Source organism: Musca domestica, unplaced genomic scaffold, assembly GCF_030504385.1.
Source record: "Musca domestica strain aabys unplaced genomic scaffold, Musca_domestica.polishedcontigs.V.1.1 10, whole genome shotgun sequence".
In the NCBI taxonomy this organism is placed as follows: domain Eukaryota; kingdom Metazoa; phylum Arthropoda; class Insecta; order Diptera; family Muscidae; genus Musca; species Musca domestica.
Genome location: NW_026712115.1, coordinates 11,373,053 through 11,389,081, shown reverse-complemented (window position 1 = coordinate 11,389,081; position 16,029 = coordinate 11,373,053). Strand labels below are relative to the sequence as shown.

General features: G+C 34.9%; 1 protein-coding gene across 8 annotated transcripts in view; it reads right to left on the bottom strand.

Annotated features, from left to right (window-relative positions):
* Nucleotides 1–630: 630 nt before the first annotated feature.
* The window catches only part of LOC101890348 (transient receptor potential cation channel trpm), a 279,771-nt gene continuing 264,372 nt past the window's right edge, over nucleotides 631–16,029 (bottom strand). For all 8 annotated transcript variants that reach the window (XM_059126496.1, XM_011297763.3, XM_059126476.1 and 5 more), the window contains 7 exons: nucleotides 15,398–15,630; nucleotides 14,052–14,324; nucleotides 13,606–13,984; nucleotides 13,368–13,547; nucleotides 12,812–12,949; nucleotides 9,756–9,913; nucleotides 631–9,690 (listed from right to left, as the gene is read on the bottom strand). In XM_059126496.1, coding sequence (XP_058982479.1) covers nucleotides 8,584–9,690; nucleotides 9,756–9,913; nucleotides 12,812–12,949; nucleotides 13,368–13,547; nucleotides 13,606–13,984; nucleotides 14,052–14,324; nucleotides 15,398–15,630 — 2,468 coding nt within the window. In that variant the 3' untranslated portion in view covers nucleotides 631–8,583. The remainder of the gene's footprint in view (nucleotides 9,691–9,755; nucleotides 9,914–12,811; nucleotides 12,950–13,367; nucleotides 13,548–13,605; nucleotides 13,985–14,051; nucleotides 14,325–15,397; nucleotides 15,631–16,029) is intronic.

Here is a 16,029-nt window from a genome sequence, read left to right as displayed (position 1 = left end):
CGCTTCAATTCCATCACGAATAACTCTTTTTCTGGAAAATTCTCACCAAGATGCTTTTGTATGCTTGTAAACAATATAATGAGTTGTCACTGGAACAATATTAACAGCTGTCGGACGAGTGGCTTAGAAATGATAGCAGTCTGAAGTTGGTTGCAATTTTTTTCTCACCCAGTAAATGTACCTTTTGGAGTCTCCGACTAATATTTTGAGGTGTTGCAAGCGGAAAGGCAAATTTAATATACCCTCCAATGTATGGTGGAGGGTATCAAAATAGAAAACATGTGTCGGCGTTTAATAGAAGGAAAAAATTCCCTCTCTTCCAAATTGTTGTATAAATATTTCATAAGATCCTTACATTTTATATATAAAGTGTCTTCAGCAACATTACTGATAACATTACGGCAAGGGAGTCATTTCGTCATATTCAAAATATTCCCCAAAATTATTTGTCATAGAATTCTTCTGTAGGTCTCAGAATGCATCAAACCGCCAGGAATTCATAAATAAAGGGAGATTTTTAGATATTGTCTTTTTGGCAACAATGGTTTCAACAACCATGAAATTAAAAATTCCTACTTTCTTAGCCGCATTTCTGGCCGTTTCCCTAGATTTAAAGTACCATCAATGCAATTTAATCGGTTTAAAAGTTTATTCTTTTTATTAAAATCTCAACGAATATAAAGTAACGTACAATAAATGTATTCTTTATGTATAACGACATTTGATTCTTTGTTCTGTTGTTTAACATTAAATATGCAATATTTATACAATTAAATATATATTTTTTATATATATTATTTTTTTTTTAATTTTATATCTATTGTTTTGGTATCCGTTGCTTATGAATGTGACTTGCTTGGTGTTGAAATGACTTAAGAGTTTTGTTTTTCGATTATTTTAAAAATAGATATTCCATTTAAGTTGTTTCAGGTTTATATGAAGTAGTATCCTTTTCGTGTGTGTGTGTTTTTTTTTTAAGTTAAAATTACCTAAAAAGTTCTACAAAAATACATCGATTTTTAATATACATTCATAATACTTTCGCATTAACATTTTAGCTGAGGCGGATATGTTTTTTTTTTTTGTCTATTAGTAGGGTCTTAAGCAGTTTTTTAGTTGCAATTCTAGGATTACTCTTAATATTAGTTGTAAGGTAGCAAATTCTCAGCTGGAATTCAAAAGTTTTTGGTTCACGTTTTGATTATTCTAATTTTAAAGTGAACATGCGACCAACTTTTAAATTTGATTAGCAGGAAATGTGATATTCCTATGATTTTTTTCGAATACTGAAGGAACTTGATTTATGAAAAATGTATTTGCCATGACCTTGTTTTGTATTATATACAAGTTTATGTATTTATGAGCAAAATATAGGTTTTGAATAACTTTTGAAACTTAGACTTTTGTAGCATGAGATCCCATTTCGAGTATTAAGTGACTGACTAACAATTTATCAACGAACCGGCGAAACGGCTAAGAGTGTATACTTTTGCCTGATTATCTTTTGATTTGTGAAAGGTGCGAAAAGAACTGAAATCTAAGAAATGTGTCCTGGAATATGTAGTTTTTATACCCTACAACACTATGTGTTGGGGGTATTATAAGTTTGATTGGGTCAAAAATTATGTAACACCTCGAAATAGTGGTTTCCCATATGGATCTTCCTATCTCGCCGAGATGAGTCGATCTAGCTATGTATGTCCGTCCGTCTGTCCATGTTAATTTGTAATCAAGCTACAGGTCGCAATTATGAACCGATCCTCACGAATTTGAAAATGGAGGTGGGGTTATGATCAGAATAGAACCATATTGTTTTTGGAGATGATCGCACGATATTTAGGGGTTGAAATTTACATGTAGTTAGAGCTTAGGAGTGGGCAGAAATCTACCAATTTGGGCATCGGACAATAATTAGCGGGTAAAATATACCCTAACTTTTATGTAAGAAAATAGGAAAATGTTCACTAAACTGCGAATATTTTCAATCCCAGCCAAATCACAAATACATTGAAAGATCACTTCTGGCCATTACAGTGATGCTAATAGCCAAGAAATCGGATATATTGCAAAATAGGTACAATATATATGTAAAAGAATTGATGATTTTTTCTATTTGACTTACAATTTTGAATTGTAAATTTTCTAATTTTTTACACCCCCCAACACTTCGTTTTGAGGGTATTATATGCATATCGCAATTATCGTCCGATCCTCACGAAATGTTGCATGAGGATAGGGTTAGGGTCAGAATTAAAGCCTATTGTTCTTAAGATGTACATTTAAAGGTGCAAATTGACTAAAAAAAAAAATAAAAAAAAAATTCTAAATTTGTAGTCGCTCTATAGGCCGCAATTGAAAACTAATCGACACGGAATTTCACATCAGTAGAGAGTTAAGGCTAGGGAGGATGTCTAGCATTTTAGATGACCATTGGATTATATTTAGCTGTAAAATGGACAACTTTCGTGTGAAATTGTTTTGAATACTTAACAACACTACGGAGTGCGTAAATAAGGGTAACATCTGGGCGGGGTTCTTGGACATTACTTCAAGAACGAAATCCTTTAAAATGGATTTGGATATAAGGTGACTTCGAACATATTGTAGTGTTGTAGAGTATCACATGGTCGGCCCGCACGACTATAGCCTTTGCTTACTTGTTGATTTCAATTATTAAGTAGTATTTGATGATCTTTAGGATTAAAGAAGCTATATAATTTGTATTAATGCAAGTGCCAAATTCTCACATTTAATATCGAAGGAAATTCAATCGGAATACGTTTTAGCTTGACCCAATAGCCTCAATTACAATTTTGGGACAACCGTTACATGAGCGATAATAAAAAATAATATGTCTTTGCAATATCGCATTACGGATCCGAAACACAAAATAGCAACCAATTCAGTGGGAAAAGGATTTCCAAAAACAGGATCTAAATTATTATTTTTTTGGCGAGGATTAAGGTTTGAAGCGGTCTCTTCTGCTGGAGAATGCGGCTTGGGCCTTCCAACATATACGAATGGCTGAACCCGCTATTTGAGGCTTATGTCGAAACGTGGTTAGATATTGAAAAATGTGCGTTAGACGAATTTTATTAGACAAGTATTTTGTTTGGGAGATGGAGGAACCGCTAAGGAACAGACTCCTCTGGAACATAAAGGAACATACTCCTCTGAGAAACTTGTATGTCAAATTGAAGCAGAGTCGTTTGAACTATCAATTGGACTTTTAAAAAAATTATTCTTTATTAAATTCACTCCATTGTAATTTTTTCCAATTACAAATATTTACATTTTGTATTATTCATTTATATTTTCAACACACAAACCAGTAAAAAACGTATTTAACTCGGACGGGGTCGACTTTATGATATTCTACACCGCTTTGCATATTTAGTAGAGCTTCACGTAACAAAAAATTGTTACGGCGAATTTTGAAAATTAAGTCCTACCAACTTTGATTAAAGTTATAATTTAAAGTTCAAAGGAACTAATATATGAGAAAAATATCCTCTTCTGAATCGACTTTTACTAAATTAGCCGAGGCATTTGTGCTTTTTAAATTCGGGCTTGTATTACCCATTTGGTCAACTATTAACTTGAAATCGGATAAAGATATATGGGAGCTATATCCAAATCTTAACTATCTCGATAAAATTTAGCAAAGGTATTTCTGAGCTGTATTTGATATATTTTCCCAAAATATCGTTACGGAGAAAATATATAAAAACATCGTGGAGAAATGTGGAGAAAAAAAAAATAGGATGAACTATATGGGAGCTGTAGGTATATCTGAACCGATTTTCACCCAATTTGTTTCTAGACTCAATTTGTGCCAAATTGCATCCCATTTTGGCTAATATTACATTTTTGGTGTGCAATAAAAGGCAAATCGGACAAAGACAGTATGGGAGATATATTTAATCCGCATCACGAAGGGTTTGTCCCTCGGATTTATTAATTTCATAGCAAATGCCAAGCGTAAAACTGCATTTTTTTGAATTTGAGTAGCATTTCTGTTGCTATTAGGAAATTCGAGGTAACAACATACTTCCCCATAATAATCGTATCCTCAATTAAATTGTTGTGTAATTTTTTACCTTATAACATTAAAAAGGCTTAGTGGGTCAATGCATTTTTGACAGATTTATTTTCTGATCAATATCCCGTCACACATTGCAAATTTCATTTTATTCGAACATACATATCGTATTTGTTGCATCAAAATATATATGGGAGCTATATTCAAATCTGAGCCGATTTCAGTATAATTTGGCAAATTTATTTTTGTTTCAAATTCCGTTACGCATTCCAAATTTGGAGACTGTAAATGTAATCGATCAATAGATATGTACATATAAAATCTAAATTTTTGGGAGGTACCTCCGATTCCGATGCTATATCTCCAGTTCCGAGTGTAATTTCAAAAATGATTATAGCCTATGTGACTTTCAGGCGATGTTTTAGTATACTTGCAAATTTTCAGGAAAATCTGTTCAGCGGTTTTAAAGTCTATAAATTACAAACAAACAAGCATACAAACATTTTCCTCTTTTATAGATATAGATTTGGGTTATTTTTACCCGTTTAGTGCAAAATAAAATGCAAATCGGACGAAGATATATATGGGAGCTTTATCTTAATTTTGACCGATTATCTTCAATTTCAATAGGGTGCGTCCTTAGATCAAACAAATGATTTGTGAAAAAAAATCATCTGGATCGGGCAATAAATGTGACCCATACTTTGTTTACAAAAATACATGAACATACGGACGGGCATGCATAAATCGACTCAGAATGTGATTCTATGCAGATCATCAAAAGGACTCGTTTCCCTTTGCCTGTTATAAACAAATGCACAAAGACATAATACCCTAACCACCTTGCGGTGTAGGATACAAAAAAGAAACTATTGAATAGTCTATGTCGAACTTGTTCAACTTTGAAATGTTGTACGCCGAACGAGTTTGGCTAACTCTCATATAAATACACGTGTTTTATTTGTGTAAAAAAGCGAATATAAGGTAACGCTGTAATATTTCAGATAATTCCATTGACAAATATGGCTTAAGTAAAAAATACTGAATATCGATTGTACCACTATATGTAGGTTAAACACAAGCCGGGACCTATCAATGCAGTATTTGGCCTGTGGAATGAGCACCTATTAAGAACTTAAAATAACGAATTTTGAGACCATTTTATTAAAAAATCGTTCAACCGACAAAAAATACGATTTTCAAGCAAAATTCTCTTCTTCACAAAATATATAAGAATTCAAAATGTTGAGCTTTCTGCGGAGGAATGGGGAGTATGAATATGAATGAGTTAATCAATATTTCCATTTTCGCAACTGATATTAGTCTTCTTCTCTTACTTATACTTTATCGGTTACTTATACTAGATTTCTATTTTGCTTTGTAAAATTGTTGAACTATTGTGGGTATGGTATACATACAGACGGACTGTAGTCATATGACTGAGGGTATTAAAAACAAATAAAATAAACATAGGGCCACAATTTTCAATACTTATATCTCTCATAACTTGCGAAACAAGTCAACGATTCTTTACAACTTGGAATATTTAATTATTTCTCTTATTTGTCGGAATTTTTAATTTCGTATAAAGTTGGAAATAAATGGTTCTTTTTAAATTGTGCCCATCCGAATATCAGAATAGGTTGAAGTATGAAAATAGAATATTTAGGTCCACTATATCTGGTACCTCACGCACATTTCAACCTTTTCCAAAAATTATCACATATTTTATATGAAGTCCAAACCAGATACAAAGTAGACAATATTGACCCGCTCTTTCGGAACCTCCTCATATGGCGTCAACCGTTTGAATAATCATAACACAAGTCAAAATATATTTAAATAATCGAACATTGGCAGAGGTTATACATCTGCCGGCAAAACCTACTGATATTTGGTGTGTTCCAGAACTGCAAGAATGTAACACTTTCCACTATTACAACCTATTTTCCCTTAATGATGTCGAAAAAATTGCAAAACTAGTAGATTCTTCTTAATATCAGATTTTTTTAAAGAAAGTTAAAATAAATGTAGCTAGTAATACATTGAAATTTCCTTCAAAATGCCTTAAAATCGTGTAAAAAGCAAAATTTCTTCAAAGTTAATTTTTCAAAGTTTTTTTTTTTTTCATTTTGAAGAACATTTTATGAGTGTAAATCAAGTTTACGATATTGCTTGGCTCTGTTCTATATCTTTATGAATATGAATAGGCTTTATGCTTTCCTCAATTTCACTTTTAGTGCAAACTATTACTCTATTTTGAGCGATTCAATTCCAACTCTAATTTTTCAAACAGGAGTGACTCTGTGCTGTGGAATAAAGAGACATTGAAATGGCGTTGATATGCATTGTGGTTATGGCGATTTTTAACCCTTCGCAAAATTTGGCGATTGAAATGAATCCAAACCTTCGATCTGGAGCTGCGCATTTTTAGTAGGGTCACACATTAGGTGGCCATATTTTTGTAAATCTATGTTAAGCCAACCTTCTGATATTGTTACAAAAATTCAATAGAAAACATGAATATTGTTGTTTACAGAAAAAAAGATTATATTTTGCGAATTTTGTTTTGTTTGTTAATCATACCGACTATGAACCAAATAATATCGCTGTATAGTGTATTATATGACTTCGATAGGAACTATATTAAAAAAATATTTATGGTAGCAATAGACATACCGGACTGAGTTTTATCAGATAGTAAAATTCAGTTGAAAATGAAAAAATCTATTCGATTTGGGCTCATATTAAATATATGGTGAGGGACTTCAAAACCAAATCGGATGAAACATATATATGGGAGCTATAGCTATATCTGAACCGATTTTCACAAAAATTGGATGCACTTGCCTCTAGGCTGAATTCCGTTGAAAGTTCCAAAATTCAGTCAATTTGGGCTGATATTAGCCATTTGGTGCACAAAAAAACTGTAATCGGAGCTATATCCAAATTTGAACCAGGAATTTCGAAGCTGTATCTGATATCTGGAAGCAGATATAATTTTTGTGGAGTGCACATTACGCATGTAGGGGACCAAACATCGAATCGAATAAAACATATATATGAGAACTATGGCTATATCTTAATCGATTTCCACCAAATTTGAGCTACTTGTTTTTAGGATGCATTTAGTCGCAGTTGTCAACATTTAGTCTATTTGTGCTGATATTTATCATTTGGTGCACAATACGGATGGACAGACGGTCTAACATGCATAAATCGCCTCAGAAAGTGATTCTATGAAGATAAAAGTAACTATGGGCCTATCTCGATTATTTCTCTATGTTACAAACAAATGCACAATGGTTCAGTTTACAAGTTGTGCCACCAAAATTAGGAATTTGCGTCGAAGCGTAAAAACGCTTTATAATTTTCCTTTACAAGTTCCTTACATCACATAATTCAATATATTATAATTAACTATATATTATATAATATAATTACTATACATTTTAAACCTTTTTTATGTGTTAAAAATTGCTTGGAACCTAGCCACAGCGACTAGTTTGATGAATTTTGACAGGGTATTTGTGTGTGGAACTGGATATGCAAATATTTACACATAACACTGAACCGAACCAACCCAAATCGACAAGTGATTTGCAGCCCTGGTCTAAATCTTAACCACAAACAACGTAGGCTGAAGTGAAGCGATTTAAGGTATTGGGATAGCTAAATACATTTTCGTGTATAACAAAATACTCTCACACGCTACCTTTGCTCTACAAATGTAAATCAAATACTACAAAACAAAAGTTTCATACTCTTTATCATAATTTAATTCTCTTACAAATACAATAAATGGCAATAGAAAGCTTTCGACATAATCATTATTACGATATAGATACATAAATACATACATACACATAATAAGTACAGCAGACATACACATATTACGCACTTAAATTACAAAAAAAAAAAAAAATTACAGGGATACATTCAGACATGATATTTTAAAACTTGTGTATTACAATTTACACTACATTGCATAAGTATACCTACATACATACACGCATATATTTATAGAGTTTAGCTATTCACTAAATATAATGGTCTTTTTTCTCATTTCTCAACATGTTTGAATCGATGTGAATCATCTGGGATTTCCAAGATGTGTATGCCGTTACACGGTATTGAGATTGGCATGTATGCTCCCAGGGATATGGCAAGACTGGGCGCATATCTGGTCATACAAATATGTTGGAACCAGCGAAAATATACATACATACATACATACATACATATATAAGTACTATTTCTTATCTTGTTTGTTCGTATTGTTTATGCACATTATTGGGATTTTTGTACAAAAATAAAAAAACACGAATGAATAATTTATTGTTTTCTTGTTGTAAACAAATGACACGCTTTTACCTAACCTAAAACCTATTTACAATTGATAAAAATTGGTTGCTATTTTGTGACGCAGTTCGGTCCATCGTTGCAGTTGCGGCCGATAACGAAGAAGAAGTAGAAGCCGGAGAATTGGAGTCAGACGATTGGGCCGAGATGCCGAAGACGGAGGAAAGTTTCAATAAAAATCAGCACATTGTCTCGTTGTAGGGAGGATCCTTCTCCGACTCGGTACTGCTCTTGATGTTCGATGATAGCTTAGCAATTTCGTCCTGAACTAGGTCGGTGCTTATTTGGGGAATGACCATGCCAGCGGCAGAGGATGGGCCTGCGGTCGAATCGCCATCTTTGGACTCTTCAGTGCTCGAACTACTCTCCTTGAGAATGTTCATGCCAAGTTTACTGGAAAGCGGTGGTTTCAGCGAGGAAAGCAATTTGGCAGGAACCGTTGTCGGCAATGCAGCACCACCACTGTCACTGCCACTTGTGGTAAGTCTCGGCGGTGTCGGAATGGGCGATGCACTGGTGCTTTCAGTCGTGGGTGTTTCGGCGTGTGATATGCGAGTTGTGGGCGGTATAGGTGGAGGTTGTGGCTGTTTGCCCTGGTCCAAGCTAAACTGTTTCTTCAGCTGCATAGCTCGCGGAGGAGGCTGCACTTGCCCAATTATGGCGGTTGTTCCGAAATCTGTGGAAGTGGATACGTCTTCGCTGGGTCGCTTCACGTCTGAGGCACCCATGGAAGAGGTACGCAACGGCTGATAACGGGCCGAAGTGCCTAATCCGCCTCCTCCGCTGAGGCTAACACCGCTTTCGAGCACTGTCGTTGCATGGGCCGGGGTTTGAATGTCCACAGCATCCAAAGAGGGTTCTGCAGTCAATGAGGGTGTATCTATGTTGTAGGAACCAGTCATTGAGGTGGTGGTTTCATTTGAGCTTTGCTTAATAAAGCGATAGGGATGGGCAGAGTAGTCAGTGTCTGTGCTGGAATTCTTCTGCAAACTTTCGCTGGACTTTTTGAAGAGTCGACCGGCACTCTCATACGGTGGATTGAGGAATTCACTGGTGGCTCGTTGGGGTACAACTGGTGACTGATATGTTTGCTGCTGTTCCATTGACGCATTTCGTTGCCAGTGGCGTTCATTTTTCACTTGAAAGCCGGCAGCTGTTGGTGCGCTAGTATCGCTGCTATCGCCACCAATTATTCCACCGCCAGCTGGCGGCTTAGATGGTGAAAGTTCCACGGCAGTTTCGCGTCGCAGCGGATGCCGGTGACTGTAGTCAACGGAAATGCCAGCCTGTAATAAATTGACGGGTGTTTAAAAAAATGGTATACATATCGATTTCGATTTAGTTAACTTACCTCATATGAATCGTCGGTGTCATCAATGGAGGCGCGTGCCTGAAAGAGACCCTCAAGGATTTGATAGTCACTCTCCTCGCACTCTTTCAAATGTTGTTTTTCGAGTAACGCAGCCACCTCGGCCTTTGACATTTCCGTTTTAGGTCTATCCAGCGATGCTATAAATGGAGGGAGACAAGAGAATGCAATTAACATATGTGTGTATATCTGTACATGTCATGTATGTATGAACTTTATATAATGGATAAATTGTATATATGTATAAATTGAATTTGGTGTTGTATATAAATTATGGATAACGTAGTTATTTTATAATTTCATAATGGACCTTATTCGATTTAAGTTGTTTTTATATTTTACTGGCTGACTTCATGATACGCTTCGCAACCCCTACCGTACCAACTTTTCGTTGAAACAATATTTGACTCCTATCTAAAACTCAATGATGTGGAAAACCACCGAATACGTTTTGTGTTCATAATCCAATTGAATACAGTTTTGAAAAATGCATCTACTTTTTCTAGTTAATCTTCTTTTCTGTTAGATTAAAACTCTTTCAATGGCTTCCGTCACAAGTGTAATATTCAAATTCTGAATTTTTAATGTAATTTAAGTATTTAGCAATGCAAAAATGGTACTGTCCAAATGTTCCGCATGATTAGGGTTAGTCGTGAGTTACAGAATTTGTCAATTCGGATCCTCGTTTTGCTATAACATAAATCACGGCCCAGGAATCTAATAATTTAAATTAACATTTTATTCCTATGGATGGAATATTATCATTTCTATTCAGGTTTCTAAAATTCTGCCTAGTTGATATATGTCGCAGGTTTATGCCAGCTTTAAAACGCTTATCTGCGCTAAATATTTCAATATTATGTACATTTTCGATAGACCCTATTACATTTTTTCAAATTATTTTACAGAAAAAAGTTGACTGATAATCATATATGCTTTATTAAATATACATTAATTTGTTCTAAGAAATTAAAGAAAAAATCAATCAACATTTCAATTTGTGCATCTTTTATTTTGAAATTTATGTAAAATTCATTTAACAATAATAATATAGATTTAGAAATATTTTCGCCCTTATTAGATTTTTTCATTTTTTAAAGCATTTTGAAAACACCCGAATTTGAATATTTTCTTAACAATTTTTATACCCTCCACCATAGTATGCAGATTATATTAAGTTTTTCATTCGGTTTCTAATACCTCGAAATACACATTTTAGAAACCACAAAGTATATATATTCTGGATCAGCATAAAATTCTGTGGCGATTTAGCGATGTCCGTCCATCTGTCCGTCTGTGGAAATCACTCTAGCTTCCGAACGAATTGAAGTAGATTGATATAATTTTGCTCAAATGTATGTTATGTCTGTAGGACTTTTGGTATTGAAAATTGGCCATGTATGTCCACTATATTCCGTATTTTAATGATTTTAGGGACATTTTTCACCAGAATTGCTTCAAATTTGATATTTGAAGTTCGTAATGGATACTACAGCCTACGAAAGAAAATTGTCTGTGCAGGTCCACGTCTTCGTATACCCCCATATAACGGTACCTCCAGATATTCGGTATTTTGATTTTATCGACATTATAACCGATTTTTTTTTTAAGTTTCGCATTTGAATATTATATTGGATTATGACAAATGTTACCTACGCAGGTTCATGTCGTCGTATAGACCCTAATATAATAGCTAAATTCGGTATTTTTTAAAATTTTAACAAAATTTTTAACGGTTTATTGTTTTTGAGAATTGCGAAATTCGTTCCAAATGGTGGAGGGTATTCAAAGTTCGAACTTACATCTTTTTTACTTGTTTTATTATTGAAAAATAATAATTATTATTTAAAAAAAGTTGACATATTAATTGGGTATTTTGCCATTTGTGAGGTTTTTTGGTATCATGTAGGTAAATGTGACGGCGACGTAGACTTGTATTGGGTCTGATTTTGTCGTTATAGGTTTTGATTTTTAATGTTTTGATATTCGATTTAATTTACAAAATAAAATAAAAATGAGCAATAAAATAAAATTGTGGAAGAATTGGAAAAAAAAAAGAAATATAAAAAAGTCGACTCCGTTACGGAATACCAGATAGTGTCGAGGTCGAAAAAAAGTGATGCCATACCAAAAGTGACGGCGGACAAGTAGAAAAAGGGTGAATAATAATTGTACTCTACATCTTTTTGAGTTCTATTTGTAATTCAAATTATTTCAGTTATAATTCGAGAATTCCAATTATTCATTTGTAATGCTAATTATTTCATTTGTAATGCGAATTTTTGAAAATTTCAGCTCCATCGTTCACCCAGACGCACCATTTTGTACAGATCTTAAACTTAATGCACATTTCAATAACCACCCCCTTCTGTTACCAAACCTACTTCCCCAACTTAAATCCTATACCAAATGTCAAGATTTTACCTCTATCCATCCACAAATGGTACACAATTGCGTGGTTTTTAGTAATTTTAGTACATTTACAGTTCGATTTTCCATAAGCCCTTTAGTACATCTATTCTACATTCCATCTGGGACTCTCATTACAATTTTCAGGATTCTAGATCAATCTTATCCCCTCTATTACTTTTAGTGCACTCATTTCGAATTTCCAAAAATCCAAATTAATGTCATTCATACACAGATGTAAAGCTTCAAGATTCTAGCATCAGACGTTTCGTCTGGTCGATGATGAATCAGACAGTCACTCATCGCTCTATTATTTTAAATATTTATTTATATAAGACGATATGCTTTGTGCTGAAGATTTATTACAATTTTAAGTTCCCGAACTGAAAACAATTTGCATGAAGACATAATTCCTAATTCCATACAGAGTGATACAAAAAGTGAAAGTGTCCCAAAAAGTATTTTTCAATGTTACTTTAAATGTATTATCCTGCCAGCAATTGATATGTTAGTTTTTACAACAATCTAAAATTGAACATTAAATTAAGCAATTCAAAATAGTTTCTCTCATTGATATACATATTTATGGATACATATATAAACACATTTGTACAATATCGAATACTTACTCTTGTGACTTGGCAATGACACCGTGGGCGAGGCAATCATATGGCAAACACTCTCTAATTCATCCGTAATCGAAGTGTATTCGCTATGCAATTTCAGGAGAATATTTCTCGAAGGCTTTGCATGCAGAACCGATTTTCCTAAATTGCATTTTCATTATTTTTTTTTTGGTTCACAAGAAAACGTTTTCCGTTTTCATTGTGATTGGGAAAAATAAAATTTTAATTTCAAATACATATTTTTACAGAAAAAAATTTACACGGAAATGTGATCGAAATTGAAGGAGGGGAAGGAATGATTGAATGAATGAACTGAACATTGAGGACAACAAAGGAGAGAGAAAGAGAGTCAGTCACCACACCGTTACTTTACAACATAAAGCGAGAGAGAGACACAGAGTGAACTCAAAGGCAATACCTCTACATCAGGATATTGGTCAATCTCTTATAATTCGAAGAACTAACCAATCTGTGTGGATGGTATTGTCTTCGAATGGTGGGGGGAGGAGAAATACAAATGGAGCAAGGGTGTTCAGAAATGAAAGGGCTATACACATACCTGCGGCACCCTCTTTATCACTATCCGGCTCTGAGTGTGTCAGACTCATCTGGCGCCTCGACAGATGCAATTGATTCAGACTTATGTGAGAGCGACTGATGTCGCCTATTATTGAGCATGTCTCAGAATTTCTGCGACATAAAGAAACCGTGCGTTGACGCATAGCTCGATGCCTGGCAGCTGCAAGACATTAATAACATTTACATATGAACAAACCTGAATGTATGCTGGTAGTTACCTTCAAAGTTAATGTCTGGTCCCGTCTCATCGGAAGTTTCTCCGACAAGAGTTTGGTCGTCATCATGACCCAGGGGTGTTAGGGTGTCCTTGCTCTCAGTACTCGCACCAGTGTCTTGGCGAACAGTCACATAGGGGGTTCGCTTGACAGTTTCACATGTTGATGGTCGTTGTGAGAGCGGTATATAAATGTCTGAATCGGATTCTGATTGAACCGATACTTTACGCACCACTTGCTCATTGAGAGCTTCTCTAGATTTGACAACCTCGTCTGGCTCTTCAGGTACAGGTACCACTTCAAAGTGGGTTCCATCATCAAAAATGTATGCATCAGGTCGTACCTCGGTGAGCGAACGATTGAAACGTTTTCTATTGGTCACCTATAGAATGGGACATTTCAAAAGTTAATTTCTAGATTGTAACACAATAAATCTATTGACTTGATACCTGAAGACTGTTTTGAGCTGATATAAGACCGCCACCGCCAGAACAGCCGCCACCTCCACCGGTGCCGCCACTACCAGCACCTCCGCTACCAGCTTCGTTGTCCGACATTGATACTGTGCGAATCCGCTGCAAATCTCCAGGACCAATATTCATATTGGACGCATTCAAATCCTCTTGGCCCATATGCATCGACATAAAGCGATGAATGACGGCCAAATGACTTAGTATTTGCTCAGAAGATTCTTCCATTTTGCGTATGCGGAATTCAATATTCTAAAAATAAATAAGGAAGTAGTTTAAAGAAAATTTATATATTTTATTGAAATCAGAAGCGTTGTTAGATTAAATTTAGTATTTTTAGATTAAACCTAACGGCATATATTGTTGTTGAATGCGAAATCTAATTATTTTTAGGCTTCTGCAGAATTCGCATTTGTTTCAATAATACATTTAACTAGCAAGTGTCCGGCATTTTGTTAACAAACCGACCATAGTAGGGACATTTAAAAACGGCCTTAAACGGCCTCAATATCCTCCAGCATATAAAAACTTAAATTATGACAATGTCCTTAGCGCAACTTCAAAACATTAATTAAAAACAATAATTGTGGATGCGGTCTTCTACGAATTAGGATTTAAAAACTCAGATTACATCCTTTTTTGATTGATGCAACGGGTATTGGACAATTTTCGGATGTCAATAAAAACCCACATTCATTATATATATTGAATTATGTTGAAAATTACAGGGTGAGATGAAAAACCTGCAACCAACTTTAGACTGCTGTCATTTTTAATGATCGTGTTTACTTGCCAAAGAGGTCAGCTGAAAATGTGCACCTTTGGTTGGCCACCAAAACTCAAGCGCCGGCTATGGTGATAGTGCGATAGTGCGGATCTCGATAAAATTTAGCAAAGATATTTCTGATCTGTATTTGATATATTTACCCGTTACCACTTTCCGCTTCCCTTTAGGATGAAATTTACAAAGCTTAGCTTAGAGGTGTTATGCCCCCAAATGACATTCAATGTTTAAAGCAACATAGTTCGAGTATTTGAAAGTTTAATATTTCGTTGTGAGAAAAATGATAACATCTATTTTCGGTCGGATATTTGCACAGCTCAAATGCTATTACGCACCATTTTGACAGCAAATGACAGGCCATAATGCAAAGGTCACAAGAATAAAAAGAGAAATTTGGTTTTCATCATTCCCATGTCAAGTGGATTGACATCAAACAAACTGACATTCGACAGAGTCATTATCACACAGCGGCAGAGAGACCGCATATCCATGTAACTGTGTGTGTATGCGTGTAAATGTTCGACATACACGTTTAACTCACCTGAACAGTGGCTGTTTGCAAATTTTCCTTTTGGTTAATGTCTTCAATTTTCTGGGCCATCGTCTCTACACGTTCGGTTGTATTTTTGACGCGTTCTTCGGTCGACTGGTTTAGGATTATCTCCTGCTCGTGGAAGAATCCCTCAACGCACTCCTCTTCAAAGTCGTACAGACGTTCCAAGTCATCCTTTTCCAAGAAGAGCTTAAGACCGTTGTCTCGCTGTACTTCCAATCCTGTGTGTGTGAGTGGTTTGATGTGAGCACAGACAAGGTGTTGTGGCCAGGACATGTGACGATGGGAGAGAGAGAGAGATGTGACAAAGGGAATGCATGAATGAGCGAACATTGAAATGGCAATGGAGGGAGCATATATATCCCACAAAACATCAAAGAGCGAATATTTCGTTTCAAAAAATTAGCCACAAAGACATCCATTAAAGAAAGAAAAAGAATATCAATTACAATTATTTATATTTACAATGTTAGTAGTTGGTTACATATGAATGTGTGTGTTTATCGATAATATTAAATATATGATTTGTTTTTTTTTTTTTTGTTATGACATTTCCATAGAGGCGAAATTTTGATTTAAACATTCGAGCGAGAATTTGATTGATTTGAATTCGATGCGAA